General features: G+C 42.8%; 2 protein-coding genes across 10 annotated transcripts in view; one reads left to right on the top strand and one right to left on the bottom strand.

Moving 5' to 3' along the window:
- The window catches only part of ST3GAL6 (ST3 beta-galactoside alpha-2,3-sialyltransferase 6), a 52,553-nt gene extending 34,259 nt beyond the window's left edge, over positions 1-18,294 (top strand). For 2 of the 4 annotated variants that reach the window (XM_079974060.1, XM_079974059.1), the window contains exons 6-10: positions 1,963-2,061; positions 3,596-3,785; positions 12,036-12,173; positions 13,220-13,372; positions 14,397-18,294. In XM_079974060.1, coding sequence (XP_079830186.1) covers positions 1,963-2,061; positions 3,596-3,785; positions 12,036-12,173; positions 13,220-13,372; positions 14,397-14,483 — 667 coding nt within the window. In that variant the 3' untranslated portion in view covers positions 14,484-18,294. The remainder of the gene's footprint in view (positions 1-1,962; positions 2,062-3,595; positions 3,786-12,035; positions 12,174-13,219; positions 13,373-14,396) is intronic. The other 2 variants (XM_079974061.1, XM_079974062.1) reach the window with 2 other exon arrangements.
- Positions 18,295-21,777: 3,483 nt separating this feature from the next.
- Positions 21,778-24,088, bottom strand: part of COL8A1 (collagen type VIII alpha 1 chain) — a 98,116-nt gene continuing 95,805 nt past the window's right edge. For 5 of the 6 annotated variants that reach the window (XM_079973692.1, XM_079973695.1, XM_079973693.1 and 2 more), the window contains one exon: positions 21,778-23,830. In XM_079973692.1, coding sequence (XP_079829818.1) covers positions 21,927-23,830 — 1,904 coding nt within the window. In that variant the 3' untranslated portion in view covers positions 21,778-21,926. The remainder of the gene's footprint in view (positions 23,831-24,088) is intronic. The other variant, XM_079973697.1, reaches the window with a different exon arrangement.

Below are 24,088 nucleotides of genomic sequence, written 5' to 3' on the forward strand. Positions count from 1 at the left end.
TTCAGGTTACATACGCTTCAGGTTACAGACTTTGCTATCCCAGAAATAGTGCTTCAGGTTAAGAACTTTGCTTCAGGATGAGAATAGAAATTGGGCTCCGGCAGCGCGGTGGCAGCAGGAGGCCCCATTAGCTAAAGTGGTGCTTCAGGTTAAGAACAGTTTCAGGTTAAGATCGGGCCTCCGGAACAAATTAAGTACTTAACCTGAGGTACCACTGTATGGATAAGGTAGAACTAAGAACCTAAGAAGAGCCCTGCTATACCAGACCAAAGGCCCATCTAATCCAGGATTCTGTCCTCACAGTAGCTAGCCAGAAGCCTGTGGAAAGAGAATGTTGTTTTCCCAACATGGGGTTCAAACCCACAACCCTGTCATTAAGAGCCTCATGCTCTACCAACTGAGTTATCTTGGTCCATTCGTGTTGCCTGTGATACTGCAGTGTTAGGATCATACACACAGACTCCCATGACTACTAATCTTTCACTCTATTCAATTCATGCTTGTGACAGCAACTCCCTTCTGAAGATTCCTTAGGGCAGCTCAGGGGAAACCAACCACCTGATGGCAAGCAGAGTCTTTCTCCCCTCCCAGTTCTCTGGAAGCGGCTCTCTTAGGGCTGGAGGGTGAGGCAATGCAGGTGGAAAAAGCCATTACATGTTGGTCAACACAGAGTCTCTCACCTCTCATATTGTGGTAGCGAATTCCATTGTGCTTTGTGAAGAAGTACTTCTTTTTGTCTGTCCCAGATCTCCCAACATTTAGCTTCAACTCCCAACATTTGGATCACCCTCGTTCTAAAAGGATGAGAAGAAGGGAGAAAAGTATGTTAAGTTTAAAACAATGCCAGAGTTCGAAAGAACATTTCTGATTTCTCCTGGGGGTTGAAGAGGTTGGTTTGGATAAAGGTGAAGGGTTGTGCAATGCAAACAACACCACAGAATAGACTTACTGTTGCTGGGGAATGGAGAGGAAGGTGGGAGGGTATTGTGTTGTTTTATTGTAGATTGGTTGCTGTGTGCTGAGCACTGATATTTGGTTTCGGGGAGCTTGTCACACAGCAGTTGCCTTTGTCTGCTTTTTTCACACCAGAATGTTACACGAACCAGTGTTGTTTGCTGCTTCCTAATCTGGCTCATGAGTGCCATGCCCCACTCACAGATAACAAATAAGCTTGTTACATTATATGCATTTATGTCAGCAAGCAAAGTGCCAAGCTAAGATATATTCATGAATTTATTGTACACATTGTGCATTCTTGTTCAGGCTCTTGGGTGGGAGGGAAGAAAGGAAGAGAATGATAAGCAATTAATGCCTCCTTTGAGAATGTCCAGCCTGTTTCATAAGCAGAGGCTTGTGAGGCTAGAAGGAGCTCAAGGACAGGACGTACCCACTGCCTGGTGCTGTCTAGGTAGGTGGCTGGAATGGCAATTGAGGTCCTTCAGAAGAAGAATTCTATTAACCACTTGTATGGCCCAGCGGGAGAAGGGGCTTCACTGCAGGTTTATGAAAAAGTTAAGCACACATAGTGGAAGAAGAGCTTTGTGGTGCTCCCATTAGCCCCAGCAAGCACAGCCAATGACCAGGGATGATGGGAATCGTAGTCCACAGCATCTGGACAGGACCCTACTGTGAGTCCAAGAGCAATACAAGACCTGGATTCTCTTACTTTTTTAAAAAGAGGAAAACCTGAAAAGAAGCTTCAGAAGCTGCAGTCAGGAGCAGAAAACTACCAGGAGGGCTGGCCGGTCCTAAAATCCCCCCCTTCTACTTAATTCTTCCAATCATTTGGTTATATTCCCTATTCTTTTTTCCTCAAGTGGTTGGCTATCCACTTTCATAGTCAATTTGTCTCAGGGTTTAAATGTTTGTGCTAATTATGTTGTGAGGTGGGGTAAATTAACCCTCCCCAAGAAAAGCATCTTCTCCACAAAACTTTGATTGATCACAATCTCTTTGTTCCAGCAGCCCATCCTGTAAAAAATGTGTTGTTGTTGGCAATGGAGGGGTGCTTCGAAACAAGAGTCTGGGGGAGACAATTGATTCTTATGATGTGGTAATCAGGTAAATGGATTTTTTGCATTAATTAATAAGTTTTAGTAAGTATTTCTATTGTTCAGCATCATATTCCCTATATGAATCTTTTGTGCAAAATAGTGGCTACCATGACTTTTCCCTTTTGAATTAAAGGCCACTGTTATCAGTCTTGGGTGCTAGTATTTAAAAAAATAGCCAGCTTCTCTTTTGGTACAAATCCTATAATTTTCAACTTTTTGGGTGGGGTGGGTGGGAGGCAATATTTGAAGTTTTGCAAATAGATACATCCAGAAAATTGTGTGACTGGCAACCATCCGCAAGATACACCTTTACTATTTACTAATGGCGGTGGTGCTGGCAGTTGTGGAATAGGAAGGAAGCATAGGGACAAGAAGAGAAATACAGCATATGAGAAGGTGTTGAAGGGTTAATTATTCCTGGACAGCTGGTTTCTCTGTTCCACCAGCAGCAGCCAGCCCGGGCTTTGTAATCTCTCAGAACCCAGTGAGCTTTCCTCAATAACTTGCTTCTCATTAAAGAGAATGTACACTTTACTCCTGAACTGTTTGTTCAGCAATAGAATTGTTTGCTCAAGACTGATTTGAATATTGGCAATGAAAAGTCTAGAGAAGCTATGAGTGATTTCACTAAACCGTCTCTTCTTTATAGATCTCTTCTTCTTTAACTTCCTTATATAGACAGGAGTATTGTTACATTGCCCAAAGTTGGTCCTGTTAACACTGTGGCAGCCCCGACCCAATTTTTTTTTAAAATGGTGTTGGGTGGGGTTTTTTTTATAGTAAAAGAAGTGGCCTTATTTTCATCAGTGCTAGACTAGAAAGAGAAGTGGAGGTTTCCACCCACCCTGCCCTCTTTCCTTCCTTTCCCTAGAATGTCACTGTACCCAGGTGTGCCCAGAAATGTTCTCCATAGGGACAGAAGAGGAATGGGCAGCTGGAGGCCAATGCTTTGTCTTCTGGTCTCCCTCTAAAATTCTTTGGAAAGGGTCCTGCCTGATAAGTTTGGGGGATGGCGGCCTATGGTGATTTGACCATTTTTTTCCATCCTAGTTTTGCCTGTTTTAGGTACAGCGGACGCTCGGGTTGTGAACGTGATCTGTGCGGGAGGCACTTTCGCAACCCGTCTGCGCACGGCGGGTTGCAATTTGATGCTTCTGCGCATGCACAAAGCGCAATTTAGTGCTTCTGCGCATGCACGAGCGCTGAAACCCGGAAGTAACCCGTTCTGATACTTCCAGGTTTGGCGCGCTGCGCAACCCGAAAACACACCACCTGAAGTGTCAGTAACCTGAGGTATGTGGTTGTGTGATCTGTTTTGTGTGGGGATGGGGATATGTGTCTTAGTGGCAGGTAGCATGGCAGAAGCAGGAACAGGGCTGGAGCACCTGGGCTACAACTTGCATGCTTCCCCATTCTTATTAAGCCATGGTTTGGCTTGGTGTTAAATGGGAACTGGGCATCTGTGTAGGCATGAAGCTGTATTGCAGAAAAATGGGATTTAGTTTTGTATAACCAATTCTTTTTTTAATGTTCTTCAACAGAATGAATAATGGACCTGTTGTAGGCTATGAAGAAGACGTTGGACGAAAGACAACATTCCGGCTCTTTTATCCAGAGTCCAGTTTTTCAGATCCAATTCATTATGACCCTAACACAACTGCAGTTCTTGTTGTCTTCAAGACCCATGACTTAAAATGGCTTTGGGATCTGCTGAGTGGCCAGCGTTTAATAGTAAGCCAGTTTTATTTTATTTGTTAGTATGCATACAATGCTGAAAATGATGTTGATAATGAAATGTACATGGCTTCTCATCAATAAAATGCCCTTACAAAATAAAATATAAAGCTCTCATACATTTTTTTAAAAAAATACAAAATGCATTAATTAAAGCAACAACAAATTCAAAATATTATATAACTTTTGCCCACAGAGACCAAATGAAACTATAGCTCAGCTTAAAACTCCACTAAAAGAGCAGGAATATAAAGGTTTATTTAACACCTACTATAAACAATAAAGGCCTAGTGTTTGTTTTACAACACATGTTTCAAAGGCCTGGGTGATTTAAAAATGTCTTCACCTAGCACTGAAAAGACCACAACAAACATAAGAACAGCCTGTTGGATCAAGCCAATGTACCATCTAGTCCCATATGTTTGTAAGAAACCAGCAAGCAGGACTCAAGCACAAGAGCTCTCTTTCTTCCCCTTCCCAGCGGCATAATGCTGGAACAAAACCTTCATCAATACGCCTTCAATCTGTGCCCATTGTCCATAACGGCACCATGCTATAGGAGTCTGCCTCTCGTCTTTGAGTTTGGCAGATTTAAGATGTTCTTGTTCTGTCCTTGTCCAACTGTTTCCTTTCTCAGAAAATGCTTACATTCCTTGTATATTTGTTCCTCACCCACATACTCACTTAAAAATGGCAGTGATCAAAATCCTCATCTGTAATCAAAACATCAGGCCTGACTGTGTGTCAAAATGTAGCGCTTCTTTGAAAATGGAAACCACTTTTCCCAACCCCTCCAGTCTCTGGGCAAAGGGATATTACCAGAAACCGTAGATCTGTCTAATAAATAGAATCTACTCTGCATCACCCCTTCATGGATCACTGCCTTGCCGTGGCGAAGGGGCTTGAAGAACTCAGAGAAGCTATGAACTATGCCGAGCAGGGCACCCAAGATGAACAGGTCATAGTGGAGAGTTTTGACCAAACGTCCCCCTTGAGAGGGAGGGAACATTCTTTTCAGAATCACAGATGACCTGGACAAGAATAGATCAAATATGGATTACTAGTGGGATGGCTCCTAAGATAAAGAAAGTGGAAATCTGCCCAAAGACATGCTCCGACCACAATGCAGTAAAGATGGAAATGAAAACAACAACAGCTGGCTCTTTTAGATGGAGAATGAATGACACCCTATTTAAAGATCCAGAGGTGTACCAAAAGGCCCAAAAGACTTTGAAGGACTATTTTGAGATAAATCTAAGGACAGAAGTGGAGAAACGAGTGATCTGGGACGCAAGCAAGGCCGTGATGAGGGGTTTCTTGATACAGCAGAACTCCTTGAAAAGGAGGAAACAACAGGAGAAGAAAGACAAAATTTTGGAAAGGATAAAAGACAGTGAAAAGAAACTGAGATCTAACCCAAAGTCACATGAGATTTTGAGACAAATCAAACTGTATCAGAAGCAATATATGGAATTGATGAACCAGGAGATTGAATGGAAAATTAAACGAATGAGACAAAAGACATTTGAATCGGCAGATAAATGTGGGAAACTCCTGTCATGGCAATTGAAGAAGAGACTGAAATTGAACACAGTTACATGTTTGGAGGTAGATGGAAAGAATATTTCGAAACCAAATGAGATCAGTAACTGCTTTCAGAGCTATTTCAGAAGACTGTATGCACAAGGGCCGGAAAACGAAAGAGACATTGAAGAATTTCTTAAGAAATATGGATTACAAAAAATTTCGCAACAAAGTATGGCGTTTTTAAATGAGAAAATAACTGAACAAGAAATTGAGGGTGCCATTCAAAACATGCAACTGGGGAAATCTCCAGGGCCAGATGGACTAACCTCCAGATATTACAAAGCCTTGAAAGACTGGATAATTCAGCCACTTAAGGAGGTTTGCAACGAGATATTAGAGGGGAAAAGGGCACCTGAGACGTGGAAAGAAGCTTTCATCACACTTATACCAAAGACTGAGGTTGATAAAAAACAGATCAAGAACTACCGCCCTATATCACTACTTAATGTGGATTACAAAATTTTTGCAGACATTTTGGCAAAAAGACTAAAGAAGGTGCTGGTGGAGGAGATTCATAAAGACCAGGCAGGCTTTCTCCCGGGTAGGCATATATCTACTAATGTAAGGAATATAATTGACATTATAGAAATGCTGACAGTGAACATTAATACGAAGGCAGTTTTAATTTTTGTGGACGCGGAGAAAGCCTTTGACAATATATCTTGGAAATTTATGAAAAAGAATCTCCATGGGATGGGGGTAGGCCAAAGGTTTGAAAATGGTATAAGTGCAATTTATTCTGAGCAAAAGGCGAAGTTAATTGTAAATAATGTGGTTATGGACGAACTACCTATAGAAAAAGGGACACGTCAGGGGTGCCCAATATCCCCATTACTTTTTATATCGGTCCTGGAGGTCCTGTTAAATATGATTAGGGGAGATCAGCTGGTAAAAGGGATTCAGGTCGGAGCCAGACATTACAAATTAAAGGCTTTTGCAGATGACTTAGTATTGACCTTGCAAGAGCCAGACACTAGTACCAAAAGAGCTTTGGAATTAATTCAAGTATTTGGCCAGGTCGCAGGATTTAAGTTGAATAAACAAAAAACCAAGGTATTGGAAAAGAACTTAACAAATGTTGAAAGGGAAAGATTCCAAGAGGAAACTGGGTTAGTGGTGGCAAAGAGTGTAAAATACCTGGGGATCAACATGACATCTAAGAATGTGAACTTATTTAAGGACAACTATGACAAGTGCTGGACTGAGATAAAGAAAGATTTAGAAATATGGTCAAACCTGAAGCTTTCCTTGTTAGGTCGAATTGCTGTGATCAAAATGAATGTATTGCCTAGAATGTTATTTTTGTTTCAGACATTACAAATTGTTGATAAACTGGACTGTTTCAAGAAGTGGCAGAAAGACATATCTAAATTTGTCTGGCAGGGCAAAAAGCCCAGAATTAAGTTTAAGATACTTACCGACTCTAAAGAAAGAGGGGGGTTTGCCCTGCCGGACTTAAGACTTTACTATGAATCGGCAGCTTTCTGCTGGTTAAAAGATTGGCTACTTCTTGAAAATGCAGACATTCTAGATTTGGAAGGATTTGACAATAATTTTGGTTGGCATGCATATATCTGGTATGACAAGGCTAAAGTGTATAAGGGTTTCAAAAATCATATTGTCAGGAAAGCACTATATAATGTATGGATACGGTATAAAGATTTACTGGAAAACAGAACTCCCAGGTGGCTTTCACCTATGGAGGCTAAGGAAGTAAAGAAACTTAATATGACAACCAATTGGCCGAAATACTCTGAGATTTTAGAACAAGAAGGTGGTGAATTTAAATTACAAAGTTATGAGAAAATAAAGTCCAAGGTACGAGATTGGCTCCATTATTTTCAAATAATGGAGGCTTTCAAACAAGACAGGAAAATTGGTTTCCAGGTGGAGAAATCGAAATTGGAAACAGAATTGTTAGAACCCAATACTAAGAATTTATCAAGAATGTACAACTTGCTGTTGAAGTGGAATACAATAGATGAGATAGTGAAGTCTGCTATGGTTAAATGGGCACAGGACATAGGTCATGACATTATGTTTGCTGACTGGGAGCAGTTATGGACCACAGGTATTAAATTTACGGCATGCAATGCCTTACGAGAAAACATTATGAAAATGATTTATAGGTGGTACATGACCCCAGTCAAGCTTGCGAAGATTTACCATTTGCCCAATAACAAATGCTGGAAATGTAAAGAGACTGAGGGTACCTTTTTCCACCTTTGGTGGACCTGCCCAAAGATTAAGGCCTTCTGGGAAATGATTTATAATGAAATTAAGAAAGTGCTTAAGTGCACCTTTAACAAGAAACCAGAGGCATTTCTCTTGGGTATGGTCGGCCAGTTGGTGCCGAAGAAGGATAAGAATTTCTTTTTGTACGCTACTACGGCAGCAAGGATTCTTCTAGCAAAGTATTGGAAGACACAAGAGCTACCCACGCTGGAGGAATGGCAGGCGAAAGTGATTGACTTTATGGGACTGGCAGAAATGACCGGCAGAATCCGCGACCAAGAGAAAGAGACTGTGGAAGAAGATTGGAAGAAATTTAAGATGTATCTTAAGAACTATTATAAAACTGAGGAGTGTTAAAATGCTGAGGGAAAAGAAGACGTAGAATTGCAGCGATAATTGGGTTTAAAAATTTAGGGTGGAATAGAGAAAGAGGACAAATTTATATTTAATTGGGTAAGATAGGTTGCTGAATAATGGTACTAAACTAAGGATGCAAAAAGGGAAAGGTATGGGGAAGTCCGGGAAAAGAGGGTTATGAAAATAAGGTTAAGAAAATATGAGTTTGTTGTTTGTTTGTTTTTATGTTGTTTTTTTGTTTGTGATAAAAAATTGGAAATTAATAAAAATCATTTAAAAAAAAAAAAAGAGAGAGTTTTGACCAAACGTGATCCACCTGGAGGAGGAACCGGCAAGCCACTCCAGTATCCCTGCCAAGAAAACTCCATGGACAAAGACAACAGGCATATAAAAGTTATGACGCTGGAAGATGAGCCCCTCAGGTCGGAAGGCGTCCAACATTCTACTGGGGAAGAGCGGAGGGCAAGTACAAGTAGATCCAGAGCTGATGAAGCGGCTGGGCCAAAGCCAAAAGGACACTCAGTTGCGGATATGCCTGGAAGCGAAAGGAAAGTCCAATGCTGTAAAGAAAAATATTGCATAGGAACCTGGAATGTAAGAACCATGAACATGGGTAAGTTGGAGGTGGTCAAAAATGAGATGGCAATAATAAATATTGACATCCTGGGCATCAGTGAACTAAAATGGACGGGAATAGGTGAATTCAGTTCGGATGACCATCATATCTACTACTGTGGGCAAGAAACCCGTAAAAGAAATGGAGTGGCCCTCATAGTCAACAAAAGAGTGGCAAAAGCTGTACTGGGATGCAATCTCAAAAATGATAGAATGATCTCGATACGAATCCAAGGCAGACCTTTTAACATCACAGTAATCCAAGTTTATGCACCAACTACTGGTGCTGAAGAAACTGAAATTGACCAGTTCTATGAAGACTTACAACACCTTATAGAAGTGACACCAAAGAAGGATGTTCTTCTCATTATAGGGGATTGGAATGCTAAAGTAGGGAGTCAAGAGATAAAAGGAACAACTGGCAAGTTTGGCCTTGGAGATCAAAACGAAGCAGGGCAAAGGCTAATAGAGTTCTGTCAAGAGAACAAGCTGGTCATCACAAACACGCTTTTCCAACAACACAAGAGACGACTCTACACATGGACATCACCAGATGGGCAGCATCGAAATCAGATTGATTATATTCTCTGCAGCCAAAGATGGAGAAGCTCTATACAGTCAGCAAAAACAAGACCTGGAGCTGACTGTGGCTCAGATCATCAGCTTCTTATAGCAAAATTCAAGCTTAAACTGAAGAAAGTAGGAAAAACCACTGGGCCGGTAAGATACAATCTAAGTCAAATCCCTTATGAATACACAGTGGAAGTGAGGAACAGGTTTAAGGATTTAGATTTGGTGGACAGAGTGCCTGAAGAACTATGGATGGAGGCTCGTAACATTATACAGGAGGCAGCAACGAAAACCATCCCAATGAAAAGGAAATGCAAGAAAGCAAAGTGGCTGTCCAATGAGGCCTTACAAATAGCGGGGGAGAGAAGGCAAGCAAAATGCAAGGGAGATCGTGAAACATACAGGAAATTGAATGCAGATTTCCAAAGAATAGCAAGGAGAGACAAGAAGACCTTCTTAAACAAGCAATGCAAAGAAATGGAGGAAAGCAATAGAATGGGAAGAACCAGAGATCTGTTCAAGAAAATTGGAGATATGAAAGGAACATTTCGTACAAAGATTTCCATAATAAAGGACAAAAGTGGAAAGGACCTAACAGAAGCAGAAGACATCAAGAAGAGGTGGCAAGAATACACAGAGGAATTATACCAGAAAGAAACGGATGTCTCATATACCCCAGGTAGTGTGGTTGCTGACCTTGAGCCAGACATCCTGGAGAGTGAAGTCAAATGGGCCTTAGAAAGCACTGCAAATAACAAGGCCAGTGGAAGTGATGGTATTCCAGCTGAACTATTTAAAATTTTAAAAGATGATGCTGTTAAGGTGCTACACTCAATATGCCAGCAAGTTTGGAAAACTCAGCAGTGGCCAGAAGATTGGAGAAGATCAGTCTACATCCCAATCCCAAAGAAGGGAAGTGCCAAAGAATGCTCCAACTATCGCACAATTGCACTAATTTCTCACGCTAGCAAGGTTATGCTTAAAATTCTACAAGGAAGGCTCAAGCAGTATGTGGACCGAGAACTCCCAGAAGTGCAAGCTGGATTTAGAAGAGGCAGAGGAACCAGAGACCAAATTGCAAACATGTGCTGGATTATGGGGAAAGCTAGAGAGTTCCAGAAAGACATTTACTTCTGCTTCATTGACTATGCAAAAGCCTTTGACTGTGTCGACCATGGCAAACTATGGCAAGTTCTTAAAGAAATGGGAGTGCCTGATCACCTCATCTGTCTCCTGAGAAATCTCTATGTGGGACAAGAAGCTACAGTTAGAACTGGATATGGAACAACTGACTGGTTCAAAATTGGGAAAGGAGTACGACAAGGCTGCATTTTGTCTCCCTGCTTATTTAACTTATATGCAGAATTCATCATGCGAAAGGCTGGGCTGGATGAATCCCTAGCCGGAATTAAGATTGCCGGAAGAAATATCAACAACCTCAGATATGCAGATGACACAACCTTGATGGCAGAAAGTGAGGAGGAATTAAAGAACCTTTTATTGAGGGTGAAAGAGGAGAGTGCAAAATATGGTCTGAAGCTCAACATCAAAAAAACGAAGATCATGGCTACTGGTCCCATCACCTCCTGGCAAATAGAAGGGGAAGAAATGGAGGCAGTGAGAGATTTTACTTTCTTGGGCTCCATGATCACTGCAGATGGTGACAGCAGCCACGAAATTAAAAGACGCCTGCTTCTTTGGAGAAGGGCAATGACAGGCCTAGACAGCATCTTGAGAAGTAGAGACATCACCTTGCCAACAAAGGTCCGTATAGTTAAAGCTATGGTTTTCCCAGTAGTGATGTATGGAAGTGAGAGCTGGACCATAAAGAAGGCTGATCGCCGAAGAATTGATGCTTTTGAATTATGGTGCTGGAGGAGACTCTTGAGAGTCCCATGGACTGCAAGAAGATCAAACCTCTCCATTCTGAAGGAAATCAGCCCTGAGTGCTCACTGGAAGGACAGATTGTGAAGCTGAGGCTCCAGTACTTTGGCCACCTCATGAGAAGAGAAGACTCCCTGGAGAAGACCCTGATGTTGGGAAAGATGGAGGGCACAAGGAGAAGGGGGCGACAGAGGACGAGATGGTTGGATAGTGTTTTCGAGGTTACCAGCATGAGGCTGACCAAGCTGCGGGGGGCAGTGGAGGACAGGAGTGCCTGGCGTTCTCTGGTCCATGGGGTCACGAAGAGTCGGACACGACTAAACGACTAAACAACAACACTCTGCATCAAAGTCAGCAGGCAGATGAAGCTACAGGTATTAGCTTTTCATCAAGCTGCTATTCAGTATATTCACTGAAGCTCTGATCAGTTCATTCCTCGAAGTGGAAAAAATTAACCAATTGTGTTGCATTTTTTCTTAGGATCTGTAAGGTTGTTGTAATCGCTTACATATAGTTTAGCCAGATATATAGCTTTTAAGAAGGTGCCAAAAATATGTGAATTATGTTGTAATAGGAAAGGCTATCTTTCAGTGACTCCTCTTGACCTTGACACCATCTATTCTGAAAAGCTGTGTTTCTCCCACAAATTCCCAGCACAATGTTTTAAATTTCTTGCCAGTTCTGTTATGCAGTTTTCTTGTTATCTAGCCATGAAAAAGAATTATCATCTTATTGTTTTCACATTTAGGAAATTCGTTATCCAGTCATTTCCCTTTCCCATAAATGTTGCCCCATGACACAGAATGCTTTAAGGAACTCAAAGTGACTGAGTATTTACAACTGGGGCGGCTTCTTTCAGAGTGAGGCAGTGTGTGGTTTCTTCCCCTCTCAGTGATGTGTGACCTCGTCGAGATAATTTCCCTTCCGGTAATGTGACTTGCCAAGATGTAACAGAGGTACAGTTTCGAAATGCTAAATGCAAGCTCTTTGTTCCACAGAGAACAAATGCCTTCTGGAAGAAACCAGCAACACAAATGATATATAAATCCCACCAAATCAGAATCCTTGATCCCGCCATTACCAGGAAAACAGCCTATGAACTGCTCCACTTGCCTACAAGGTTCTCCAAACACGTGGTAAGTATTATTTCACACTGCTCATTTCAGGGGAACTATTACTGTCCCTGCCATTCTACATGAGTTGGAGGCTGTATAAACCCTGAGTCACATGGTGAGCCTGTACGAATAGAAGTCAGCATGTTTGTTTTCCTTCCTTCTGTGCTGTATTTCAAGATTTTTTAGAATGACTGACTAGGGCTAATATCAAACATGATGATGATGATGATGATGATGCACAAGCACCTTGAAATATCATTTGGCTTTGGAGTTTCCTGTGACGAACTCTGTAACACAGCCAGTGCCACAGGAAGCCTGTGCTATAGAAAGAAGACACATAAACCCACAATCGGGTAATGCCTTTATTAGGATCAAATCAGATGTCATAAAGTAGTGTGCAAGCATCTGAGTTTTCCAGGACTCCTCCTTTATACTAGATGGCCAAGCAGACCCTTTTGTTCTTTTGTTTAATATCCATCCAGAAGGTGAGTTCTGGAGAACCTAAAAGCTTGCTTGCTGTTTTGTGAAATTCAAGAGGTTCCTAATATTAGATGCTCCTAATAATGGTATAATCCTGGGCTGGATCTAGACACATCAAAGCAGTGTTTCAGTTAAACACTTTGCAAACTTTGTATGAGAAATCAGGTTAGCAAAAACAGAACTCCACAGCGCCATCTGATGTTTTTTCTTTGCCAGTGTAGCTGAGTCCCTGGTTTGACTATGATATAGGCTGCAAAGTATTTTGAATCTGGCTTTTAGTTCTCTGAAGCTTGAAATGAAAATTTTTAATTTAGGCAAAACATTTCTTTCTCCTTAATAAGTAACCAAACACCAGGGCTGTTTTTTTAGCCAGAACTTGCCAGACCAGAACTCAGTTCTGGAACCTCTCAGATGAACACCATAGCCATTAAAAATAGGCATTCATGGTGAGTTCTGGCTCCTCTTTTTCTAGAAAAATAGCACTGCCAAACACTAACACATTGTGTTCGTGTGATGAGTGTGTTTGTAGATAAAATGCTTTTGGTTTTATGCAGCTTGTATTTTTGTGCTTTGTTTTGCTTTTTTAGAAACCCAAGCATCCCACCACAGGGTTAATTGCCATTGCTTTTGCATTTCATATATGCAGTGAAGTTCACCTGGCAGGCTTCAGGTACAACTTTGAGGACCGAAACAGTTCTTTGCACTACTATGGTCATGACACCATGTCTCTGATGATCCAGGTAAAGTGCTACTTCCTTCTTAGCATGCATGTTTTGCTTATTCCATTTTATTTTAATTTTGATTGGATTCTATCAAATAGTGGGTCGGTGCTAGCAGAAAGAGAGGGTGCCTGATTTTCGCAGAACCCCTTCCAATCCTCTGTACATATTGTTTCAACGCCCCACCCCAGTTGTAGGATATTTCTGTTTCAAGCGGCTGCAATGGGTTGCTCCATCTTGTGTGAGTGAAAATGCTTTCCACCAGCGCAAAGCCACCATTGGCTTTAACCCTGTATTTCTAATCTATGGTTGGGCTCAGTTGGTGCATAAGGCAAAGTGAAACATGGCTTAGCATGGATTTGTGGGTTCCTGGAGAGGAGATTGGGATCCCTTTGCTCCTCCTTTAGTCCTTTGGCTTAGCATGTCGTCCAAACCCAGGCTCATGCCTTGTTTTGCTTACAGACAAACCACCAGCTGTATGTTTTTCTGGTAGGGACCCTCATTTGAAAAGGCTGTCAACTAACCTAAGGGAACTGGATGGTGGTCTGCAGCACTTCAACCTGAGAAAGCTTTCTCTGTTAAAGTTGCAATTTACATAAAGGGGCTTTCTTAAGTTGTCACTTAGGGACAATCTTCCACCATTTTTGCTGACCATGGCAAGGATGTGTCTGCCCCCTTGCAAGCATAACAAGCCCCAGCCTTCCTCCCTTGGAGCTGCAGAGGTGGGCATGAAAGGGAGGTAAGGAGCTTACTTGGCTGAGCAGTTGTTCAGGTTTCCCATTTCCTTGCTCAGAAGCACCTGAAGCACATTAGCTGTACAGTGGCAAGACTAGCAAGCAAGTTCAGGGAAGTGGCACCATCATTTTTGACTTGGCTACCGAGTCCAGTTAAAAATCAAGGACCCTTGGTTAGAATTCCATTTATTTCAGTGAGATTTAGGGTACATAATGTTCCCCTGATAGGGCCCCGGGATTAAGATACAGATACCCCCTTTTCACTTTTTTAAAAAGATTACAAAATTCTGTGTTATTTTTGTTTTGCACAGAATGAATACCATGATATTTCTGCTGAACAAAGGTTTCTGAAGGAACTTGTGGACCGCAGCATTGTGGTCAATCTCGCAGAAAAATAAATATGGAAGAATAATCACTATTCACCACCAGACTGATCTGGAGTGGGACGTGGACTCATTTTTTATTTGGATTCTTATTTTTTAATAAGATATCTGCCAAGTTATTTAAGAAGAGGATTGAAGAAGACACGTTGTGCATAACCCCCAAGCGTTGAAAACGCTGAAGGGTGCCTCTGCCTTGTTGATACTTGACCAGCAAGCAACCATCAGAGTTAACTGACATGTGTGGATTTATTGAATAATGGAAGAAACGCAAACTTCCGCGAATAGTGTTGGAGATCTATAAAAATGATACAACATGGAGTTTTCAGTTGCTGGTTTCTTTTTCTTCATGTTCTTCTTGCCACGCCCACCCCCAATTTGCTTTGTCTCCATGTGATCACTTAGCACCATTGTAGACTTTCAGAGGTCTAGGTTTTGGAAGTGGGGCATATACAAAGCCCTCTGTCAAATTTGTGAGTGAAAAAGAGAGGTGTTAAAAAAGAGGTCCATGAATGAGTCTTCATCCAGCTCCAGGATGGCAGAAATGCTAGAAGTCATTTATGCTACTTAATCCAGCTTGGATGGATACAAACATTGGCCTTTCCAAGGAGAATTATGGGTTAAGGCGACACAGGTGTGATAGGGACAGTAAATATAATGGTCCACTCACAACTCTGTTCCTAATACATAAGTAACATGGAAAGTTTGATTTTGATGGTCTGAGTCTTCTCACTGGTACTGTTAAAAAGTAGTTTGAGAGTAGCTGAGTTTTTAAAATAATTGCATTATTGCTGAAGCTAAAGCAGTTGCTCTGCTCTAAAACCCCAACATCTTGTAATAGGAAACTTGTGTGTTTCTACATGAATTGGTTAAAATGTCTCTGAAATTTTGAAGTAGCTGAATTGGTGGCCACTGGTGAATCTTCTTCTGAACAATTCCAGAACTGAAAATGTTTGTTCCAAACAGTCAGTGGTTTAGAATCCTACATGAAGCCATAAACAATAATTTATGTTGGTAGTGCATGCAATCTGAAGGCTAAGAAACGTTGAGGGCTTATGCATCCCTTTTGTGTTGTTAATGTTTAGATTGGTTGAGCAACTGTGAGACACCCTTTCTGCTTTCTATTACTTGCACTGTTCATTTTTTAAGCATAATGCTGAAGTCTCTCCCTAAAAGGGAAAGAACTCTTAATAGCTGAGATGTTCTTTTAAACAATGCACATTGTTGGTGATTCCAGCTTCATAGTTTTAGCCAAGGTCTGCCTGAAAATTTCACAGAGATGTGTGTGAATGAAGAAAACCCAACTTGTACGTTTTTCCCTTGATGGGGCTGTCCATTCGCTTAACAGCTTCAAAGCAGGAAGGAAGAAACCCAACAAATTGTGGTCTTCCCTTCATAAGTGCTGCATGTATTCAGCTGCCTGATTCGAGTCCCACCTGTTGATTAGTATGGTAGGGCTGGCAATCAGGCAGCTGCAGCTCAGGACTGGGGAGGCGGACAGCTTCACCTGTCAATTTCTGATCTGTTTTCCAGATCCAGGAGCCTTGCCAAAGGAGTAAAGAGAAACCCAGTTCACAATGCTTGCAGGTTTTATTGCATATGCCTCCATTTTCTCTCCTTTGCATTGTTCATCCATGAAATGTCTAGGGTTCACGGAAACCTTGCAAGATAAAGCATTGCAACACAAATTATTATTACTAATAATGAGTGAATCCTTTTCTTTATGTGGAGACAAAGTGACAGCCAGTGCTTCATCTCCTTACCTTTTGGAATATTGGGCTGTTGTCAGAGGTGTAAGCACCGTACTGGTGGGAAATCTAGAGCTGATTAGCCCTGTACCTTTTTCTAGGAGCAAATCAGTTCAATAAGGTCTGATAATAGAAAATTAGGAACAGGGCCATATTCAGGAAAGCTAGGTGGGCAATAAGTGCCTATGTAATTTTTTTTTTTTGTGTGTGTGTGTGTGTGTGTGCACTTGCTAAATCTTCCATTGGACCCACTCAATGCCCTTTTGCTCTCAAATGCAAGTGTGCTCTCCCAAATTATCTATACCAAAGATCGCAATGATTCTTCCCAAGGAAGATGATCCTAAGTTTCTGGATCTATTTGGTTTCAGTTTTAAACCCTCCTCCCACCTGGTTTTCTCATTAATTAGAGCACTTTTCTGAAAGCATTTAAGGTCTCTGCTTGATATTCTTCTATAAAACTAATAATAATTTTGCAATTGTTGTGTATGTTTAATATGCCCCCCCCACCTCTCATTACCATTGTTTATATACATGCATGGCTTATGGTTCTGATTTTGTGCATAGGAACTGGCCTATGTGGCAAGGTACTTATATGCCTTGGCATACCGATTACTTTTCTCTTGGGGGGGGGGGAATTCATACCATTATGTGATTTCTGTATAACTCCTGGCAGCTGGTAGAAAAAAGGGTACAGCATATGATCTATATATATATATATCTGAATCCTCTCTGACTTGTACCTAACACATTCCTACCTGTAAAAAGTGAATTTTTAAAATAACAAATGAACAGTTGTACTGTATAGCCATTTTGAAAAGGTATAAATGAGCCCATTTATACATTTAAAAGTTGACATTCATTTAGCACCGTGGTAAAACTGCAAGTTGATAGATGACTACTTTGATTTGTCTCTTTAAAAATATACTTATTTGTGGTGTAAGGTCACAGTTTCCTCTGCCACACCACTCTGTTTCAGTCTCATAACTGTTGTGTGATTTCTCCAGGTTTGAGAAATGCCCTCCCCTATTGGTGGGCCTTGGCAAGCTGACCAGTCCATGACAGCAGCCAGTCAGAGTGGCATTCTAGGCAGTACTGAGTGGCTGAGAGTAGCTGCCATTTAAATTTCCCACAATGTCCTGGAGCAATGATATGCAGAGGGAATGGTGGGATATTTATATGACAGCTAGGCAGCCAGGTTGAGAGAGCTGAGCTGTGAGGAAAAGAGCCCCCCTCAGAGGCAGGCATCAGTGGTGGACCCTGAGAGGGTCCTGGGATCCTGGCTGCTGCCCAAGCTGGCCAGGTACAAATGCCAGCCCTGTGGATTGTACAACAGTGCTCAAATGTGATGTCCACTTGTGACCCAGCATTATTTTCATTCCTACAACAACACTTGAGAAGGCTTCCTTTATCCCCACCCCCCACCCCTGGCCTCACCCTTCTGGAATAGTATTTCAACACATACTTTAAGTGATTAAAATGTAGCATTAGTGTGCAGTCTAGCAGTACCACATCCCAAACACCATGTTTTGGGTTAACTAATCCCAGTCCTTTAAGTACTATGGCTTTTCCAGGTTCTATATCGAGGTCATTGGTTCCATTCTTGAAAGCAGTTTCATTTCTCTCAGTTGGTTTAATAATTTAAGGGAGTACTGGAATATGAGAATGGAAAAAATGATGGCTCAGATTGCACTCTTGAACTCTTCAGTATTTTGATTCTGATATACTATTGTTAGAATTCTTAATATCAAGCAGCAGGTGTCACTGTCACAAGAAAAGTATTTTGTAGTGAAAATCAGCTAGTGTTACGTCACTGTAGACCTTAAATGCTTGTCTTTTCTATCCCCCAAAGCCACCTTAGCTTTCTTACCATTTAAAATATTGGCATTGTTTTATACTTTAAGTATGTATGTGTGTGTATGTATGTAAATTCGTATCTTGATAAATGAAAATATTCATGGCTTTTCATGTTTGTTGTCTGTTGACCCAGATTTTGTGGTCTGTTGTTACTATTTGTTTAAAATGAAACTATCAATGTGAATACAGAGACTTATTTTTGTTATAATAAACATACTGAAATGCCACACATGGATTTGTTGTCCTCTTTTGAAAATTAAGTACATCCAGTTGTGCATCAATATTGCTTAGATAGGCACACATGATGCAAAAAATATGACTGATGGGATGCAGAAAGCATACACACAACTCCACAATTCAATCTGAATCCTATACATGCCTACTGAGAAGTTAGTCCCACTTAGTTCAGTGTGGCTTACTTCCAGGTAAGTGGCTAAGTACAGGTAAGTGCAACCCTAGGGTCCTTTTTACAAATCACAGAATGGGTGCAACACATAACTCATCATGACCTGCCACACTTTCCCTCCCAAAATCATTATAATTCCCAACAAATGCCATTGTTCTTGCTTTCCGTGGAATGACAAGAAATAAATATGCTGAAACATTTCAAAAAGGTATTTAATAAGATCTTTTACAATCAGTACAAAAAAATTAAATACACATTTATTTGCTATTTTCATCTCTTCCATACCTATAGCCTAGCAACGGGCCCCAAGATACCCCAGTTTAGAAGCTTCCTATCATCTCAGCATTCTATAAAACTTCTCATTTTCATGTCTCCGTTATTGCAGTTTTGTGCTAAAAGATATGCTGCATGAAACTCTGTGTTTAAATAAATGGAATGGCTGAGTTATGTTGTATGTGTGATATAAAAATTGAAAATTAATGACAGTATTTTAAAAATAATAATAATAATGGAAGTGCTAGTTTGAGTCCATACTCATTGCATGTGAAAGAGGCTTCTTTCAGTTAAACATGGTTGGGAGGATTCAGCAAACGAGCCCCTTCAGTGGAAGTCAAGTGTAAGGACTTCTGCTTGTGCAACAGGGCTTCTTCCCCCCACATCCCCCCACCCTGGACACTGGCTTGGGGTGGTGGTGTCAGGAGAACCCCCAGAACAGCACACAGCAGGAGAAGAGAGAGGATTGTTCCATCTGGCAAGTTGAAACGCTTGGGCAGACGCAACACTTGGAAGGGCACGACGTTGAATTTCACCCAGAGGCTTCCGCTTACGTGAAGAAATGACGTAACCTCGTTTAAAATAATATAACCAAAGTGATGTGCAGCTTCGAAAAGCATCCTTTTTCACTGTGACGTTAGCACCGTTGTTGAAGAGAGAGGACACAATCCATCAAAGGGTTAGAGCGCTTAAAGCTCATTGATAATGCTCCATGCTAGGGGGTCGTATACCTGTTGCAAAGGTTTCTAGACCCACATCTGTATGAGGAACCTTGGGCCCACGTGAGTGCTGCCCATATGGAGGAAAAGCTCAAGCTGCATTGCTGCGCTTGGCAAAGTTTACATTTGCCACATCACGCTGCATGTGGCAGAGAGCCACCCTCCCCCTCTATAAATACTGCGGTAAGGAAAAGAGGTTGCAGTTAGGAAAATCTTAGGGGGTGCAGACTCCTGCTGTAGACATACCCCAAGGTTCTGGAGGGGTAAACTCTGTTGCCCTTTGAGAGGTCTCCAGAGTAGCCCAGGGTCTCTTGAATCCCAATTGAAACCCAGTTGTTGGGTTAGGGCCAGCCTTGTACATGCAGTTCTTTCCCTGAACCGCCTGCCTCTTCTCTGCCTCCACACAGTCCTGTTCAGCTGTTTGGTGATAGCACTGATCAGATGTTCATCAGGAAGGAAGCAGGGATGAATTCAGCCCCCCCCCCCACTTCCTCTTCTCTACCAGAAAGTCAGTCTTCATGGTTGTCACTAGTTTGAGCTACCTTTGGCACATGCACACATTTTGCTCGAGGCCAATGGATTTAAGCAGGTCTAACTCTGTGCTGGATTGCGGCCACAGCATACTGCTGCTTTCACATTCTTAAGAATCTGCAGCCTGCATGTTCTCAGGGGCAAGCGTTTGCAATGAGGAACGAAGCACACATTCAAAGGATTGGGAAGCGGTCGTTAGCCACATGACGTGACCTCCATGCAAGGAGGCCCTTTCAGGAGACAACTGACAAAACAGAAGCCGCTGTGCTATTCTGAACCATTGCTAGCTAGCTTATCCACCATTTATTAAGTGAAGATAGAAGTGGACCAATGAAGAGGCAACTTCAGTTCTCAGCTTATTCCAAAGAAAACTACTGAGTCCCAAACAAAGAGGCAAACAAGGTGGAGGTGGGGGTGTAATTCAGCCAAATTTAAGTTCGTTAATGTTGCTTTTGATTTCACTAGGTGCAGGAGTGGCCAAACTAAACACTACATGGAGTTCCATGTAACTTCCTCCTTAATGAAGCAGTAGAGGTTGCAATCCAGAACTGGAAGACCAGTAGGGATAGGGAGAGAGTGGAGTCACTTTAAACTCTTTCCCCTCTGAAGATAACTCTACTGAAAATCGTTCCCATGCAGCTTTTCCTATGGAGAAAAGGTGGTTGGCAAAGGGGGCTGCTTGAAGCTGGAAAACTGTCAAGAGAGGAGAACGTTAAAAAGCTGCTCTCCTCCCTCCTACAGGAGTCTTTTATATTTGCAGCCTCTGTGGCTGCAGTGTGTGTGTGTGTGTGTGTGTGTGTGTGTGTGTAAACTGAAGATGGGTGGGTGGGAATTTGTGATTCTGTGTCAAATGTGCTTTGGTGCTAAGCATGTACAGTACGTCGCTTTCACCGAATGAAATCAAAGCAATGTAGAAGTGCTCAACTCTCGCTCCATTCATTGGTGTTTGTTTGAGATATATTTTTCAGCACCCATGACTCAGGTGTCACAACCTTGGCTTTGTTACATGTTCACTATTCCATATACCTATTTCCAGAGGTCTGTTGGCTGATCTGTGAGGCAGCAGGGATTATCTAGCAACCACAAACCTGTTCTGTCCTCACCTTCACTTGTCTTCACATAACAGATACATTCACTTGGACTGAAAGTTTTATCTAAAAAGTCATTGTTTTCCAGTACTTATAGATCTAGATAAATGCCTTTGAAAGTACCCCAGTTGCTGGTGAAATGACCCACTGCTCACTGGAAAAAAGAACTGGGAAAGTTTTTCTTGGATTTCTGAGGACTTGGTATCATTTCCTTGCTTAGCTAACATCAAAAGCGATTCTTTTCTGTCATTCTTTGCAGGTATGAGTTGGAAGAGTCCTGCACAGCAAGAAAAGACTATAGGAAGGAGAAGCTTAATTTACATTGCAGGATTCTACACCTCTAGTTCACACCCGCATCATACATTTTAAACACTCTTATACTAGTGCAACTAGTACATTGCTGAGGAACTTCAACTTATTGCTCCACTGAATACCTTCCTTGATGTGGATGTGACCAGCACTACTGCTGCTGTACAGTACTCTAAAATCAGCACCACTGTTTCTTTTTCTTTCCTATATCCTCCTTTAGCTGAATGTTTCAGGTAAGCAAACAGTAAAAGCGCATCACATGAGCACCTGATGTGAACCCCAACATAGGCATTATCCAAGGCAAATATTGAACATGTTCAGTGTACAGCAGCAAATAGATCCCCACTGGGTTTGCCGCCACTTTTCTCTATAACAAGCTGTAAATAATGTTTGAAGTTGTAATTTTATTTGAATGATTGTACATGTTGGTCCAAAAAAATAAAACAAAATAAAAGTCATTAAATGCACCTTTCAATGGTATAGATTTGGAGAACGGGCAGGGGGGAGTTTTTGTTCTGTCCGAGTGTTTTGGTTTACATGGGATACAATAAATATCCTGAAAAAGATGAATGGACATATTGCCCGGCATAGAGTCCTGCTGCTTGTTCAGATGGCATCTGGATATAAACTCTGTCACCTACCGTCAGCTGAACGACGGCACTCCCAGAAGCTTGGTCCAGGAAGCCTTTCTTGTACTCATCGTACGTGTACATCAGGGGCTCGTTGTTCTTGAACAAAGCCACCCAAACATTCCCCCCTTTACAGTGAACGTGGTAGGCAAAGTAGTAAATTCCTGGGATCTCGCAGGTGAAGATGCCAGTCTGTGGGTTATAGTTCTGCCTGCCATTGTAGAGGAGCTTGTCAAACACCACAGGAACTCCAACCCGTGGGAAAGGTGTGGTGAGCTCAGCTGTGAAAGCTGGCATCTCGTAGGAAGCGGCGCCGTTTTTGATTTTCTTGTAGCCGTATGGTGTCTTTGCTCCATCAAGGCCTGGACCCACCTCAGGCAAATATTGTCCCATAGCTGGCGGTGTGGGTTGTATTATGACTGGTGGGCCTGGTGGGCCAGGAGGCCCTGGAGGTCCCTGGAGGCCTGGCTGGCCAGGAGCACCAATGGACCCAGGCTTCCCAGGTGGGCCTTGCATCCCCGCAATTCCGGGTTTCCCTGCTCCTGGAAATCCTGGCTGGCCTGGTAGGCCTCGTTCACCCTTCACCCCGGGAAGCCCGGGAGGTCCAATTGGGCCACTGGGTCCTGCGATGCCTGGGATTCCAGAAGGGCCTTGGAGGCCTTGAGCCCCTGGGATCCCAGGCTCTCCTTTGGGACCCATGGGCCCATGAGTACCAGGCAGACCTGGCAAGCCTTTGTTACCAGCTTCCCCTTTTGGTCCAATTGGGCCAGGTAAACCTCTTAGGCCTGGAGACCCCACTTCTCCTGGGAAACCAGGCTTCCCTGGGAAACCCTGTAAACCAACTTCACCTTTCGGACCAATTGGTCCTTGAGGGCCAACAGCTCCAGCTTCTCCTTTAGGCCCTTGAAACCCCATAGCACCTGAGGGCCCCATTAACCCTGGCAATCCTGGTTGGCCTGGTTCTCCTGGTGGCCCACCCATACCAGGTGGGCCCATGTGCCCCTTTTCACCCTTAGGCCCAAGTGGTCCTGGAATACCGCCCATGCCACGCTCACCTTTAGGTCCAGGGAAACCTGGCTTCCCAATCCCAGGCATGCCAGGAGGTCCCGGTAAGCCTGGCAAGCCTTGCTCACCTTTCCCACCTGGAAACCCTGGCTGCCCTGGAATTCCATCTTGGCCTGGTTTCCCCACACCTGGAAGGCCAGGAGGACCCTGAATTCCAGGAGCCCCACCTAACCCTCGAGGCCCTGGCTCTCCGGGGAGCCCTGGTTTGCCTGCAGGTCCCTGTGGGCCTGGGAAACCAACCATTCCTGGCTTGCCTACCCCTGGAAGCCCAACAGGACCTGGAGGACCAGGTAAACCAGGTGGACCTTTTAGCCCTGGCAATCCTGGAATCCCAACACCTTTATCTCCTTTTGGGCCTGGGGGGCCTTGCATTCCAGGTTGCCCTTTCATCCCTGGCTCGCCCTTTCCTCCTGGCTGTCCTGGCAATCCTCTATCACCTGGCTTTCCTATTCCAGGGAGTCCATGAGGTCCTGGTTGTCCTTGGGGCCCTGGAATGCCCATAGGTCCAATCTCTCCCTTTGGCCCCATCTCTCCTCTTGATCCTGGAGCCCCCATCGCTCCTGGTTTTCCCGGCATTCCGGGCATGCCTGGTTTGCCAATCCCTGGATATCCTTGTGGACCTGGTTTTCCTTTGGCTCCTGGCACTCCGTGTCCTGGTATCCCTGGTGGTCCAGGTGGGCCTCTTGGTCCAGGCTCCCCGGGAGGACCCTGCTCACCTCTCAGACTGGCTAATGGAAGTTCTGCTGTACAAGAGAGAAAGAGGGAGCAACGATTAACCATTATGTCAAATGACTGGCCAATCATCTTAGTACTTCAAAGGAATTAATATAGTAAGCTTTCGCCTAGATTTGCTGCTAATGCAGTTGATACCTCAATTGTGATAACCACGGTCTTCAAACAGCATTGCCATTTTAACAGTTAAAAACCATGTTGCATATTTTAAATGGCTATCTCCACCATTTTCAGTGGCACAGTGTTATTCTCTGAATGCATTCCAAATA

The sequence above is a fragment of the Podarcis cretensis genome (genome assembly GCF_951804945.1).
Source record: "Podarcis cretensis genome assembly, chromosome: 4".
Taxonomy (NCBI): domain Eukaryota; kingdom Metazoa; phylum Chordata; class Lepidosauria; order Squamata; family Lacertidae; genus Podarcis; species Podarcis cretensis.